Raw genomic sequence first — 16,561 nt, forward strand, 5'->3', positions numbered from 1 at the left:
GACACACACCTTTGATCCCAGCACTCCAAGAGGCAGAGGAAGACAGATCTCAGTGAGTTTGATGCCAGCCTATTCTACATAATGAGACCCTGTCTGACAAAAAAAAGAATCCCAACATGGATCTGATTAGATACTTCTCCAAAATACTGATAAATAGTCGGAGGTGGTGGTGCACGCCTTTGATTCTAGCACTTGGGAGGCAGAGGTTGATTTCAAGGTTGCTCTGGTCCACAGCGTGAGCTTCAGGACAGCCAGGGCCACACAGAGAAAATGTCTCAAAAACGAAAACAAAAACAAACAAACAAACAAAAAAACCCAAAAACACTGCCATCCCAGGATGGGTAGAGGTACACACCCAACTGCAGAAGGATAAAGCAGGAGGTGGTGAGGAAGAAGGCAGCCTGGGCAAGGTCCTGTATCACAAATGAAAACAAAATAGACTTCAATTACCAATGAGGATATGAAAAGTTGATTAACATTATTCCTCACTAGAGAACTATAAATCAAAATCTGAGCTATTACCTCGTACTCTCCTGACTGCTACAATTAAAAAAAAAAAAAAAAAAAACCCTCTGATCAGGAGATAAACTAAAAATTCTTATACACTGATAAAGTATAAAATGGTAAATCTACTTTGAAAAACAAATTTTCAGTTTCTCAAAATGCTATACATAGTTATATATTACGTAGCAATAATTTTACTTCCAACTATATACACAAATAAACTGAAATATATGTAGCACAAAAACTTGTATACAAATTCATAATAGTCAAATAGAGAAAATCAAAACAACTTAAATGTCCATGAACGGATGACTAGATGCATAAAACATGATATGGTCATACTATCTACTACAAAAGAAACAAAGTAATAGTTTGTTTCTACAACTTGAAGAAGCTCTCAAAACACTATGCTAAATAAAAAGTAAATGCAAAAGAGGTGTTGCATAATTCCATTACACAATATCCAGAGAGGCAATCTACAGACAGAAGAGTGGCTGCCAGAGTCTGGCAGGGAGAAGGGACAGGTAGTGACTACCAAGAGATCCATAAGCTCTTGAGAGGTGGAGTGACAAAACCGTCCTCGAACTAGAAAGTGTTAATTGTGGCCATTTGTAGACACAATATGCACTACAGTGTACACGCTAGAAAATTAAAAATGAACTAAAAATGCAGTTAAGAAATACATGGAGATATAAAGATAGAAAGAAATACACGAAGATAGAAAGTTTTTGAAATAAAAGAAGTAGTTAAAACTGTAATTATATGACTTTTGAGAAAGAGCAGGGAATATTAAAAATCAAGGGATAAAAATGAAGACATTGTGGTAACTGTAGACAATAGAGACAAAGATGGAGGTGTCAAACTGTCAAAAACAGAGCCAGGAAAGAACAGCGTTATGCACAGAAAGTTTTAAAAATCCCATTAAGAGTGCAGAGTGGGGGTGTGGGAAGTGCAGTACAGTAGTACACCTGCAAGCCCGAGGTGGATCCCAGACCTCTTTCCTCCCTACCCCCAAACACAAATACCCCAAAACTAAACTAAGTCACGGAATAATCCACACACAAAGTTCCCTGAGGACCTTTAAATATAATTTACAGCAAGGATTTCATGAGTTATATAGGAGAAAGTACAGGGACATAGAAAGTACATCTGTGATCTATATAACATCAGGGGAGAAATGGAGACATTTCATCAAACTCAAAACTGAAATTTAAGCAGAAGCACTGCCTTTGCACACTGCACTTACAGGACAAATGAACTGTGTTACACTCCCTAGCAATAAATACAGAGCGCTCCACTTGCCCTAACCAAGCTGGGGGGTGGAAGATAGGCGGTGGCACACTAGCCTAGCATGTCAAGTCTGTTGGGCAGAGACTTTTATTTATCCAGGGCTGCGATGAGCTCACAGGAAGTGCTCAATGGATACTGCACTTTAAAATTATTAAATTATCACACATACTTTAAAGAATTAACAATGGAATCTTAATGAATAAAAAAAAAAAAGTAGGACTCTCAAGTGTGAAACTTGCAATCTTGACAACCTGAAAATCCAGGGAAAGAAAAGAATTTCTCTCAAAAACCAACAAGAAACATACTACAGCTCAGATCCAGAATCAGAAGGAGCTCGCTCGGCAAATACCCTCATACTGAGACATATTCCTGGCCCTCTGTTATTTAACTGTCAGTATATTTAAAAAATATATGAGTTGAGTCTTCTCAATTCTAAGGAATTAGCATTTAAAATTATATAAGTAACTATAAACTATCCATTCAGAATTCACCGCAGCCGGGCTGGGTATGTAATCAACGACAGAGCACTTGCCTGGTATACACAAGGCTCTGTGTTCAATACATGACACCTCCATCATAGTCAACCTAAAAAATATACAGTACAGAAGACAAAAAGCATGGTGTAAGAAAAACAGAACAGATAAACCAATTCTCTAAGGAAGAAATAAAAAAAGAAAATCTAACCCTAAAAATCTATTCAGTATTAACTCAATTTAGAACAATAACCTGTCATGATCTATTCAATATTAACTAAACTTAAATCTCATGTACACGCACACACATGTGCATGTGCATCCATGCCAACCTCCCAACTCAGGTCCGAGACAGCCAGAGCAGACAGCATAGAGACAGACGCTGACACAGGCTAAGGCTGACTTCTTACCGCCTGACCACGCTCATCTCACTTAACTTTCACAGAGACGACGGCTCTATTTTTATGCTGAAGAGTGAATACACACGAAAAGCATAAAGAGAGCAATATAATCAAAGCACATATAAATATCACTAAGAATGCTGCTTTTTAAATATCAGGTCAACATAATTATTACAAAGTTTTGCTCTTTAGAGCAAAGTGCTCTGCTCCTAGAGCAACTGTACACATCAGTAGTTCGCCTCCCTTTTCTCTGTGAACAAGATATGTGCAGGCAAGGCAGTTAAAAGGGAGTTCAAGTTGCAAAACTACTTTGAACACAACAAAAATGCGAGTCACAAAATATCCTTTGTATTTCTCATATCAGAACACTTTTATAAACGTTACTTGAATCTAACATATAAATCAAAATTTTATATTAGATGGCGCCATTGTATTAATCAATTTCAACTTTAAACTCAGTAAAGAATATAAATTAGGAGAGCTCTGCTATACAATAAATCTTCTGAGGACATAATCTGAGCCAATTTAAATGCTATGCCAAAACACTTCAGAAATGTTTGCAGTTTTCTGATAATAATAATTTAAGGGGTTTTAAAAAAATTATATTGAAAATACTGAAATAAACTTCAAAAAGTAGTTGTACTTCAGGCAATTTTTACCATACCTTAACTTTTAGAGGGTAATCTCAACCTGTTTTCGAGACTCAGAAGCTCAGCTTCATATAAGCGATGTTAGCAGCAGAGTTCCACCGTCGGAGGAAGTGACAGTGCAGATTCTGGGCTTTGACATCCGCAGTTTACAATCGATAAACATTGTGCAAATAAAGAGTACTAAAGCTCAACAAAATGACAGCTCTAAGCTGGACATGAAAATACACACCTGTAAGCCCAACACCTGGGAAAGCTGAATAAGAAATATTACAAGCTCAAGATTAGGCTAAAATTTTTATTACTGGCCAAATGGAAGCTCAGAAGCACAGCAAGCAGCTCAGGAAGCCTCTCATTTGCAGACTTTGGGCACAGCAGTCACACACAGACACATATTCAAAGTGCTTTCATGCAGCTTTTCTATCAATAGTAGAATAAAGTTCCAACCTTCCCAAACTCAGAACATATAAATAATGAGAACATCATCTATGGCTACTGATTTTCTAACTCATGCTGTGTTATAAAGCTCAAGATTACAATATCTTTGACATCTGTGACTCACAATCTATTAGCACAATATGTATTCAACTCAAGATTCAACTAACTCATAAGCCCATGAAGAAATTCCTGAATTGTATAGCTTTTCTCAAGCCATATTCACCCCTCCTGCATATAAACAATAAACAGAGGCTTCATAAAAGTAACAACAATTAAAATAAAAACAATTTACCAACAAGTATAATTTGCAAGACTTTCAGAGCAAAACTATGTTCATTCAATCAAGCACTTCAGAGTAATTGCATTCACTAATTTACTCAAAGTAGAGCTTTCAGATCTACTCTGAACATCCCCTTAAGTCACTGAGAAGACAGCTCTGATAAAACAAGGATATAGTTACCTCAGACTCACATGTTAAAGGATTGCTCTAATGCAACCTTCCTAAGTAAGACTTTGGAAAAGTGATAAAATCATGAGGGCTTTCACAATCAAAAGATTAACCCACTGAAAGATTTTATAGGAAGATGGTGGAAACTGGGCCTCACTGGAAGAAGAGGGTCACCGGAGGTCTGCTTTTAAGGGGCATATCTTTTTCCTTTACTTCTGATGTCCTCTGTTTCCTAGTTGACCTAAATAAGGTAAACAGAGCAGCTTTTCTTACCATGATGATGTCTTACTGTCATGATGCTGTGCCTAAAAACAATGGAGCCCTCAAACCAAGTAAACACACTCATAAATACTCATGAAGAGCTAGGCTGGAGGTACAGTGACTCAGGTGCATTCCTTATATGCACAAAGTCCTGGATTTGATCTTCAGTACTACATGAGTATGTTGGTACATGCCTGTAAACCCAGTGTTCAGGAGGTGAAGGCAGAGCAGGAGTTCAAAGTTATCTCTGGCTACATAGTAAGTTCAAAGCCAGCCTGGGCTACAGGTAACAATCTACAAGATTATCATCAACAAACAGAGGTCAAAACATAAAATGATAATAATATAATAGCTCACCTATATGATTTTTCTATTTCAGTCTATTTAGATACTGACTGTCTACCACAAGCCTAAGTGTTAAAAATGTGGCCTAATGGATGGTACTTTTAGGAAATATGGCAGGATATATTATGAGACGTGAGTTTGGAGAATGGTATGTGATAACCACTCATTTCTCCTTCCTCATTTTTGTTCTCTGGCCATGAAGTAAATAGCTATGCTCAACCACACACTCCATTCACGGAAAACAACAGCAACAAAAACATAGAACTACACAAATACTAGGAAAATGAACAATACTTTTGAATGAACAGTGGGTCATTGAAGGAATCAAAGAAGAAATATTAAAATTCTTAGAATCAATCAAATGAAAACAACAGCACAATTTCCCAGAACCTAAGACACAGCTAGAGAAGTTCTAACAAGGATGTTTATATGTAAATGCTCACATTCAACATTCAGAAACAGCATAAAAGCCTAACAACACACCCTAGCCAAATTAACAAAAGACCGAAATTATAAAGTTAGAGATGAAAAGAGAGATGTTACAAGTGCCAATGATATCCAAGAATCATTAAATAATACTTTGAAAGCTATAGTCCAATAAATTGGAAAATCTAGAAATGGATAAATTCCTAAATACATGTAATCTACAAATTAAGTAAAGACATAAAAACTTAAAAAGACCCATGCATGACAAATGAGACTGGATGTTTATTGAAACAATAATTTTAAAGTCTCTCTATGTACACACACAAGAGCACACATAAGCGTGACTCTCGCGCACGCGCCCGCACACACACACACACACATCAAAAAAAAAACCTCAGAATTGGAAGGATTTGCTGCTGACTACTGCTTAACTTTTGCGAAAGAACCAACAGCAATACTCACCAAACTGTTTCACAAAGTAGAAAGCAACAGCACCAATCTCATTCTAAGAAGCCACGATCATACTGATACCAAACAAATGAAAGTACAACCCACAAGGAGAACTACAGACCAACTGCCCTGATTAACCCAGAAGCAAAAACTCTCAGTAAAATTCTTACAAACTGAATCAAAGAACACAGTAATAAGACCATGCGTCATGAGCAAATTATTTCTTCCCAGGGATTTAAGTTTGGTGCAATATATGCATATTAATAGATATATTATTCCATATAAGTACACTTGAGGACAGAACTCACATAATCATTTGATAGAGTTCAATATTCCTTCAGAATAGAAGTCCTAAACATACTAGGATAGAAAGAGTACATGATAAAGATAGATAATAGATAGATGGATATTCTAAACCATAGAAATTAAAAATTCCTACAATGAACACTTTAAGACTATAGAAACTGGGAATTGGAGAGATGGCTCAGTAGTTAAGAGCACTGGCTCCTCTTTCAGAGAACCCAGGTTCAATTCCCAGCACCCACTTGGCAGCTCACAACTGTCTGGAACTCCAGTTCCAGAGGATCAAATACTCTCACACAGATATATGTGCAGGCAAACCATCAATACTCATAAATTTTTATAAGAAATACAATCAATCAATCAAAAAAAAAAAGACTGAAGAGATTGAAGACACAAGATGAAGGAAAGGTCCATCCTCCATGCTCATAAATCAACAGAATATTGTGAAAATAGATGTATTCTGAAAGATGCCTACCGATGCAGCACAATCTCCTTCAAAATTCCAGTAATGATCTATACAGACATAGAAAAATAACCCTAAAATCCATATGGAAGACCCTACGTAGCTAAACAATCCTAAGCAGAAGAGTGATGCTGGAAGTGTCATAGTACCTAAAATCAAATCATACCAGAGATAAAGCAAGAAAAGCAGCAAACAAAAAAGAGCAGCATAGTACTGGAATGAAAACAGACATGTACACCGGGTGCGGTGACGCACGCCTGTGATCTCAGCACTCAGGGAGGCAGAGGCAGGCGGATCTCTGTGCATTCGAGGCCAGCCTGGTTTACACAGTGAGTCCAGAACAGCCAAGCCTTTACAGAGAAACCCCTTGAAAACCTAAAGAAAAAAAAAGAAGAAGAAAAGAAAACAGAAGTGTAAGTCAATGAAATACAACAGAGGGTGCAAAAAATTCACATAGCAAGATGCAAGTCATACATGGGAAAAACTGTCAGACTGGTCCACAAAGGATAATGAGAAAATAACATGTCCACTCATAGAAAACTGAAACTAGATGTGTATTTCTCACCCTGAACAAAATTCAACTCAAAATGGATCAAAGACCTTAACACAAGATCTGACATTTTAAAGCTGCTGGAGGAAACATAGGAAAGACCAACTTTAAGGCAGAATCACAGAGAAGAACCTTCTGAAAAGTCTTGCATTAGCCAAGAAAGTAAACACAATTTCTGACAAATGGATTATGTAAACTAAAACAGCACTATCCAGCTAAGGAAAAAACGAAAATCAACAGAGTAAAGAAAGAAACAGCCTACAAAATGGACGAGAACTCTTTGCCAAACCTAACTTCACAAAAATCTTCCAGTAAAAACAATGGGCCAATAGTGAACCAAACAGACAATTCTCAAAAAAACACAATGGTCAATAATTTTTTAAAGATATCCAACAACACATTAGCTATGAGAAAAATTAAAACTGCTTTTAATTAAGTGGGAAATGCATCTCAGAAGTTAATCTAATTGGGAAGGGGAAAGAGACTTGCTGTCGAATCTCTGAGGCACTTGAGCACTTGTCAGGGATAGTGGCTGTAAGGCCTTCCAGCTCTGCCACGCTGGGATCTCTGTTACATTAACTTCTGAGGTGCATTTTCCATCATACATTATTCTCTTTCAGGCTTTTCTGCCTTAAATGTTTCCTGTTCCCGCAGGCTAGGATTCACTGCTCTTTTTCATCCAGCCTACAAAACCCTACTCACTCTTTAAACAGTGACTTAAAAACAGCATTCTCTGTGAAGCTTTCTTCATTCCTCCCACATTTTCTGCCCCCCTTCCTGGAGGAAGCAATACATGGTTTTCTCAGCTCCCTGGAAACAATGATTCACAGATACTTCTACTGGTATTTGGGATTCTAATCCTTTTTTTATAAAACTATATACTGGGCTCTGGCCTGCACTTGCAAGCATTAGATACCATGATACTAGTTGGCCTGGAATACATAGGATCCCAATCTAAGTTCAACAGTAATTTAAATTAATACTTTATTTTTCTCAAAGCAATAGTATTACTCCCTCCATGTCCCTGCAATCATCACAAATCCACTGGATCAACAGAATTTTTAGACACTTCCCAGGTTCAGATTAGGCTTTAAAGTATCTTTACCATTTCTCGATCCCCACATTAAAACTCTAGCATTGCAACTTCTCAATAGCATCAGAATTGATCTTGATAACAAATATTTCTCCATCTACTAAACTTATTAAAACAAAAGTCCAATCATGATTAAGATATTCACACTAAGGAAACAGAAAAAAAAAAATTCAAACTACACTGTAGTTCAAAACAGGGGATGTAACCCCAGAAATTGGGAGGGGGAAATAAGATTGCAAGTTTGAAACCAGCCTGGACATTATGACAGTCTCAAAAAAAAAAAAAAAAAAAAAAAAAAAGGCATAGTAGCATGCATTTGTAATCCAGTACTATGGATGCAAAAGACAGGGGGCTGCTCAGGGCTCACAGCCCACCCAGTCATACCTAACTGTGTTCATGTGCTGAAGAATGTCCCAGATCCCCATGCTCTTCCTCTAAACTAGGTGCTTAACACTCTCCAAGTCCATGTAGCCCAGGATTGCCTTAACTTGCAATCTTCCTGTCTCAAGAGATTACAGGCATGCACCACACCCTATCTTTCAAGCATAAAAAATGTACATAGTAAAAATGGGAGAAGGGGACCAGTGGGGCAGACAGTAGAAGCGATGGATATGAGTAAAGTACAACTACATACATGTACGAAAAAATACCATTACGAAATCTATTCTTTTGTATGCTAAACAATTTTGTCAAAAATAAATTTTTAAAAATGTTGCTAGATGGGGTCACTGGTATAGCACTTCCTAGAATGGCCATGGAGAGCTAGGTTCCATTTCCAGTACTGCATTAAAAAGTTTGTCGAAGACTATTTTATTCATTTGCACATGTACCTAAACCCCAATCTAAGAAAAACAGTAGGAGTAGTGGAGGTGAGTTTAGAAAAACATCATCTACCTAGGGAAATGATTACTGGATTCCTTCAGTTGCTGAAAGTTTGTAATGGTCAAACTTTTGTTTATATACCATAAAACAAAAGCTTAAATTGCCTTTTAATAGCAAAAGACATAGCCAGGAATGGTGGTGCACACCTTTAGTCTCAGCCCATGGGAGGCAAAGATAGACACATCTACATGAGTTCAAGGCCAGCCTGGCCTACAAAGTGAATTCCAGGACAACCAGGGTTATACAGAGAAACCCTGTCCAGAAAAAAAGGTAAAACGACAGCCAGCAGAAAAAAAAAAAACAGACAGCCAGGCATGGGGCACGTGGTTCTGCATGAATTAGAGGCCAAGAGGCCAACCTGATCTACATAATGAGTTCTAGTACAGCCAGAGCCACATGGTGAGACCCTTGAATAAAAACAAATGAAATTTAGAAGAAAAGGAAGAAGCAGCAGCAGCAGCAAAAGACATAGTTTTATTACAACTGTTAAATCCATGAAAAGTTCAGAATAAATGTCTAGCACTTTTGGCTTATTATTATTCCGTGAGTTTTTTGTTGTTGTTTTTTTTTTTTTTTAAGGTCAGACTGCAACAGTTCTACCTGCTTCCTAAACATGTTGTACAGATAAAAATAATATTTATTTTATTATTATAAAAAGAAAGTATTATTTTTTTGTCTGAGAATGGATATAAATATACTAGTTCAAAACTAATATCACTAAAAACAAGTTTATATAAAAACCCAAAATACTTGGCAAGATACTTGCATATTTCAAGTTCTCAAAAAGTAATAATTTGTACCAAGAATACTCATAGGTAATTAAGTCCTTAACTTCCAATTGAAAACTAGCTTGAATGATCTTCTGCCCTTCAACCCACCAATGGTCTGTAGAAACAGACTGCCGTATTGTTCACTTTTCACTCGCTCAAACATTTATAGAGTGCCTAGTCTTTGTTCTCCAGAGTTCACATCTGCAGAGCAACAGGGCATCTGCATTACACTTATTTTGTTGTCTATGTCCCATAATGAAGTTATAGACAAAATTCTATAGGAGTAGAGAGAAAGAAGTTATCTATTCTTCAGACAGTCAGGGAAAGTTTCTCCCTGGAACTCAGCCTTAGGGATAAAAGAGAAAGGTCATTTTGGAAGACAAAAAAGCAGAAAAGACACTCCTTTTAAAAAGGAACAGTGAGCACTGTTATAGTCCCTATTACTCTAAGTTTTTTATGAAGGAAAAAAACAAGAACAAAAGAGGATATGTCTGTGAAAAACATTTTAATACTAAAAACAATTAATGGAGAAGCAATCAAGATTTTTTTGGGCAAGAGTGTGGAATATTTATCTGCCTATAACACCCAGAGGGAAGAAGGAATCCCAGAAAGTTCTTAGAATAAACACCACCCCATACACACCCTTTTTTTCCTTTGGAAATTCTGGGAATGGAATTAGGGCCTCATGCATGACAGGCATGCATTCTATCATGGAGCTACATCACAACCGGTCATATTTTCCTTGATTCAAATATAAAGTAACTGCCATTAAGAACCAATTTCATGCCAAACTGAGCAGTGCGTACTTACAGCCTAAGCCTAGGGAGATTAAGTCCAGCCTGGGCTGGATACTAAGTTCTGGCTAGCCTGAGCTATACAACAAGATCTCGTCTCCAAAGCCTCCAATTCCCAAACAATAATCAAGCTCACAATCTTTCTACTTAACCTCTTAAATGACAAACATTTTACTTCGTACTCACTAGAGGACAGATCTTAGGCCAATATAAATACCATTTTAAAAAACCAAATAGGAGCCTAAGACGGTAAAGAAGTAACTCAAGGCCAGGTGTGGTAGAGCACACCTTTATTCTCAGCATTCACTAGGCAAAGTTCCACGACAGCCAGAGCCTTTTGAGAGCCTGTCTCAAAAAGCCAAGAAGAATGAATTTAAGGAGGAAAGTCAAATCAGATGGGAGGGGACGATTAAGTATATAAATTATTCTTTTTCAGGCGCTTTGCCTTCACATAAGACTGTGTATCGTGTGTGCAGTGACTACAAAGGCCAGAAGAGGGTATTGGATCCCTGGTTGTGCAGTTAAAATAGCTGTAAGCCACTATGTGGATGCTGGGAATCAAACCTGGGTCCTTTGAAAGAGCAACCAGTGATTGTTCTTAATAGCTGAGCCTTCATCTCTCCTGGCAGTAAAAAGAAGAAGAAGAAAAAAAGCTGTATTTTCTTAAAGCCTTTTATCGATCCCTTGTGAATTTCACATCATGCACCCAATCACACTCAACTCTCCATCCCTCCACATGTGCCCTCCACCTTTACAACTCTCCTCCAAGGAAAGAAAACAAAACGTGAAAAGAAAATAACAAAAATCTCACTGTGGAAGCTGCAGTGTGTCTTGGTGTGTCACAAAAGCACCAAAAGCTGCTTTTGCCTAAGCAGCTTTACCTGCAAACGTTTGCTGCAATGACGCAAAGGCCTCTGGCCTGGGCGACACCGTCAATCCTCACTGGAACTCCTCCAGTGTATCCTGTCGTTGCCCTGTGTCATGGAGATCCTGCCCCTTCACACAATCCAGCCGTCCACAGGCAGCACAGGTGTTGGGGTGGACCAACTCAAAGCCCTGGATCTGGGCCTGGGAGGTAGCTGAGTTGGTCAGCCTGCCAGTTCCCCCACACCCATGCCCCCAAGGCCAGCTCTCCCACTTTGCCCAGGAGAGGGACGGGGCCGGCTCTCCTGCCCAAGCTGAGTTTTTAAACACCCATTATATTAAATATTTCATGAGTTTTCCGATATTGCAAAAAGTAACATGAAAGGAAATATACGTGTGGTTTGGAAATACAATCTTGCTTCCTATACATATTTAAAGTAATGTACCTTAAGTATAACCTATCAGATAGACAACTTTCTCACAAAAACTAGCATTTCTCAAAGAACTTTTACTTCGTTAACAAAAAAAAAAAAAATCCTAGAAATCTATTAAAACATACAAACAAAATAAAAATGAATATATATATAACTGCTATTCTCCCAAAGGCTGCATCTAGGACCTTAGCAGTCATGTTTAGACAAGTCAGGGAAAGAAACAATCTGGCTTTCTTCTGTTGCAATGACTTCCTTGCAATGTCCCTGGAACACATAATATCTTCTTTTTTCTATGCCTTTTCCTAAGCAGTTCCTCCTTCTCAAAACTCCTTTCCTTTGATTCATTCTTAACTCCACTTGGTCTTTTTTCTAAGTCCTTCAGTCTTGCTGAATTTGCATTTCATCCATGAACTATACTATCCACGTAGCTATCCCTAATCTTCAGTTATAGAAATCCTACTAGACACATTAAACTAATACAAATTAATCTGTTTGTTTGCTTTTGGACATTTAATCATTTTCATTTCTACTGTCACCTGGTGTTTGCATTAACAAAATCGCATCCTGTCTAAAATGTCATAGTCTTGGGATGGCAGTATTTATGAGGCTGACCCAGCAGATAACAAGTCAAGAACCAAAACACCTGTGCCCAAATCACGGCTCTACCATTTATTAGCAATAGTTACTGAGGGGTGCTAACTAACCTAATCTCCCTAGCCCTCAATTTTCTCATATTCATGAGGGAAAAATAAGCACCTACCACACAGAGTTGAGGATTAAGTTAACATGTAAAGCAATGGTTTTCAGCCCTCCTAATGCGGGGACCCTTTGATATAGTTCCTCATGTTGTGGTGATCCCCAACCATAAAATTATTTCATTGCTACTTCATGACTATAATTTTGCTATTTTTATGAATCATAATGTAAATATGCAGGATATCTGGTGTGAGATCCCAAGGGGTTGCAACCCACAGGCTGAGAACCACATTTAGAAGAGAAGAACATGGGACATAATGGCAAAGTCAAGCTGTATTTTCTTTGCTCCAGGCCCCTACGGTATACAACATTGCATCACTTTTCTTAAATGGTGACTTTGACAGTTTTGTGATCGCTAGCCAAACTCTCTGGAATTCACTAACAAATACGTTCATGTATAATCCCTTCTGCATAATTACCATATGGATAGATTTACTTGCTTAGTGATATTCTGAATCAATTGAAGAATGATCTATTATCTGCTATAAAAACTGAAGAGCTTGGAGCCCACAGAGAAGGAAAGGCAGCTGTCAACAACATCCCCAGGATGAACCAGCTGTAAGGCTAGTGAACACACTGCGGCACAATCACCCACTCTCCATTTAACGTTAACAAGTGTCACCTATGCACCCCTGACAACGACCACTCAAGCCCATCCTTGACTCTACCTTCTTTCACTTGATAAACTCCAAGTTTACTTCAAAAGTAAATTCCCAAATGTGCAATCTGCCTACATTTTGCCAGTTATCCAAAATACACATTTATTTGCTGAATAATCAAAGTTTCAACAACCAGGCATGGTGGCTAATCCTTGTAATCCTAACACTGAGGAGGCAAAGAAAGAGTACACTGCCTTGAGCAGTCTTAGAAACAGATCAGAGAAGACCATGTCTCAAAATTGCAAAACACATGCTTCAAGTGCATATTACTTCTTCCAGCTTTGACTAGGCCTTCCATAACGGCAAATGCAGAAATGCTCACCAACAAAGTCAACCAAAGGGCACATTACTCCAGTTTCCTACCTCCAAGGCAAAATGCCTATTGGGACAAAGTTATCAACTTCACTAACTTCTATTTTTTTAATTATTTCTTTATCTGCCATTGTATTAAACAATTTCTGGGCTTAGGAGGTAGCTCAGTTGGTAGAGTGCTTTCTTAGCTTGTACAAAGGCCTGGGTTCACTCCTCAACACTAATAAACTGGCTGTATTGGCAAAAGCCTGAATTCCCACTTATGGGCATGTACTGAGTTTGAAGAGAGTTCCTGTCTAAAAATGAAAAGAAATGTCTTATTAACTTCCCCAGACTCCACAGCACAACAGAAATTCACAAACCACTGTTTTTGGTTCACTCTTCCCCCTACATCCAAACACCCCCTGCCCCTGCCCAGTACGTTGGTGAAAATAAACTCATTAAGTAGCCCAGGCTAGACTCAAACATGAAGCATTCTTCCTGTCCTGAGAGGTAGGCTTACAGGTGTGCGGACTGCGGCAGGCACTATTTCTCAAAACAAGAACTGCAGTTGGCAAAGCTCTGTACTGTAAGCAAATCTGTCCTCTGATTAAGCTGGACCTGTTTCCCAAGGACATAAAAAGGAACAATGTAGAAGCTGGTTGAATTAAGGCACTAGTAGACAAATAATGTTGAAATTCAATAAAGAATTCTACACCCCTTTACAAAGAATCACAGGTCACCTATGAATGCACCTAAATGTCAGCTTTCAGGAAGAAAAGAAAGGTGTCTGTTACTTGGGTTTTTCACAGGTTAAAGAGTATCTCCTATAATACAAAAAAAAGTTAGCACACTTTCTAGTTCTCATCCTACACACAGACTAGGTTTAGGCATTATGCAAGCACATAACACTTAGGGATCTTTTTCCTTCTTTTAAAAAAAGATACATAGTTTATTCATTACTCCATTACTGCAGTAGCTGCACACACAATACTTTCTTCCTCTAGAGGCTCAAGGTTCTTTAATTTCAAAACACCACTCTTGAAGACAAATTCTTTAAAAAACAAAAAAAGACTTAATCATGTCACTCAGGAAGAGGGGGCAAAAAGTCAGGAGACAAAATTGGAGACAATCCTATTAGTCTTATGTAACTTACTTTGAGTTGGAATTAATTCAGTAGTTTTCAAGTAAAACCTTGGGTTTAGGCCCAAAGATTATTTCTTTAAAATATTCTCCATACATACACATTTTTGAAAAACTGAAAGGATCTTTTTTTTTTTCAATATAAGCAACTAGCAAGGTACAGTGCCAAAATAAACAAGCTAAACTGGATTAAAAGTTAAAAGAAAGGCCAGGCCTGGGGACCTTTAAGCCCAGCACTTGGGAGGCAGAGGCAAGCAAATCTCTAAGTTTGAAGCCAACTTGATCTACAGGATGAGTTCCAGGCTAGCTAGTCCCTGCCTTAAAAATGTAATATAATATATGTGTGTGTGTGTGTGTTATATTATATATAATTGACAATATCGGATATAGTTTAAGAATAAGCTAATATATTAATACTAGTTTTTGCATATCATTGTGTAAGTATACATTACCTACCAAAGAAATTAAAAAGTGACTTTCAAAAGCAATAGATTTCTGTTCATCCAACTTGTAAACAAAACTCTGAAAACGTAATTATTCCAGCTTAATTAAAATGCCTTTAATTTTTACAAATTACTTCATGGGGCAAATATGTATTTTTTTACAAAAAAAAATTAAGCTTACAGTCCAATTATCCTACCAGACAGGCCCTGAATCGAAATCAACTACAAGCTATGTGTTAACTCCATTTCACCACAGTGACACTTGAGCCTCGCTGTAACCGTGGCCACAGATTCCGGCTTTGCTTTGGGAACTGCTGCTTGCTTAATCAAGCACTGGACTGTGGAGTCACCTCTCCAAAAGCAAGAGGTCAAGTTTCACTATCTACTTTTCCTGAACGAATTAGGGTTTGGGATTTCACTGGGAATGACCAAGTAATCAGGAAGCCATCGCCCTACTGAGACATTTAATGACAATACCTTCTCTGTTTTCCATTCAACCACTTCGATTAAATTTCCACTAGAATTCAGATACACAAAAAGCTGATTGCCTGGCCTCGAAGAAACGCGTCCTCTGGGAACAAACCCTGAGATCCTGCATACATTATTGTAAAACACTGTAGTGACATTACCTTGCTCGTCTTGTGATCGAACCAGACCAGAGCATGGTTCCTTGACAGCACTTTGCAGTCAAAGGTGGCATTATTCTGCGCTGGTCGGCAGCGGGCCACCGAGCGGCCGATCTTGATGGGCTCGTCCAGGTAGACATGACGCTCCTGAAACGGGTGCGAGTTCGGGCGGCAAGTGAAGATGGCCAAGGCTGACGGCATCGAGGACAGGCTGGGGGGTTGTCTCTACCGGGGACAATGAGGAGCTCCTCCAGGTTCGGAAGGCTCTTCACAAGCCTATAGCCCTAGCCCCCCAAAATTTTTAAATTAAAACAAACTGCGCATCGTCTAAGCATAACCCGTGAACATCAACAACTCTTCAACTGGGCAGGAAGACAAGTCAGCGCAAGCCCCATCACCTCCTTTAAAATACAGACACTTCTTGACCAAAAAAAGTCCCCAACTGGCAGCTTTCAGTCTATCTTCCCTAGGAAGAAAAGGCTCAACCATTGGGCAGCTTCGGCCAAGAAAACTCCGGGAAGACAGTCCGGGGACGGGAGGTATCCGAGCAGATGAGTCACACACCAGTTCTCGGGTTTTGTTTGCGATCCCGGCCGCTTCTCCCCTTCGGTAGCGGAAACGGTGCGGCACTGCAGCATGAAGAGGGCTGGCTCGGTGCAGTCGGGAAGGTCCTCAGAAGCCTCGGGGCTGACAGGCGGCGAGGGGACCGGCCGAGCGGGCTAGAGGGCCAGCGGCCCGGGGTGCATCGCCCCGCGGCGCCGCCGCCGCCGCCGCCGGGAGTGGCAGGGGTGCCCGGGCGCGACCCAT

At 38.9% G+C, this 16,561-nt stretch overlaps 2 protein-coding genes across 27 annotated transcripts in view; both read right to left on the reverse strand.

Moving 5' to 3' along the window:
- The window catches only part of Slmap (sarcolemma associated protein), a 122,814-nt gene extending 106,261 nt beyond the window's left edge, over nucleotides 1-16,553 (reverse strand). For 25 of the 26 annotated variants that reach the window (XM_055612298.1, XM_055612289.1, XM_055612295.1 and 22 more), the window contains exon 1: nucleotides 15,758-16,553. In XM_055612298.1, the coding sequence (XP_055468273.1) occupies nucleotides 15,758-15,955 (198 nt within the window). In that variant the 5' untranslated portion in view covers nucleotides 15,956-16,553. Of the gene's footprint in view, nucleotides 1-355; nucleotides 400-15,757 lie in introns of those variants that run through there. The other variant, XM_055612300.1, reaches the window with a different exon arrangement.
- LOC129680615 (translation initiation factor IF-2-like) overlaps nucleotides 16,207-16,561 on the reverse strand; it is a 1,482-nt gene continuing 1,127 nt past the window's right edge. Inside the window, exon 3 of the mRNA XM_055612308.1 lies at nucleotides 16,207-16,441. Within this exon, the coding sequence (XP_055468283.1) occupies nucleotides 16,207-16,441 (235 nt within the window). The remainder of the gene's footprint in view (nucleotides 16,442-16,561) is intronic.

This window comes from Psammomys obesus, unplaced genomic scaffold (genome assembly GCF_907164565.1).
Source record: "Psammomys obesus unplaced genomic scaffold, mPsaObe1.curated_primary_1811, whole genome shotgun sequence".
NCBI classification, from domain to species: domain Eukaryota; kingdom Metazoa; phylum Chordata; class Mammalia; order Rodentia; family Muridae; genus Psammomys; species Psammomys obesus.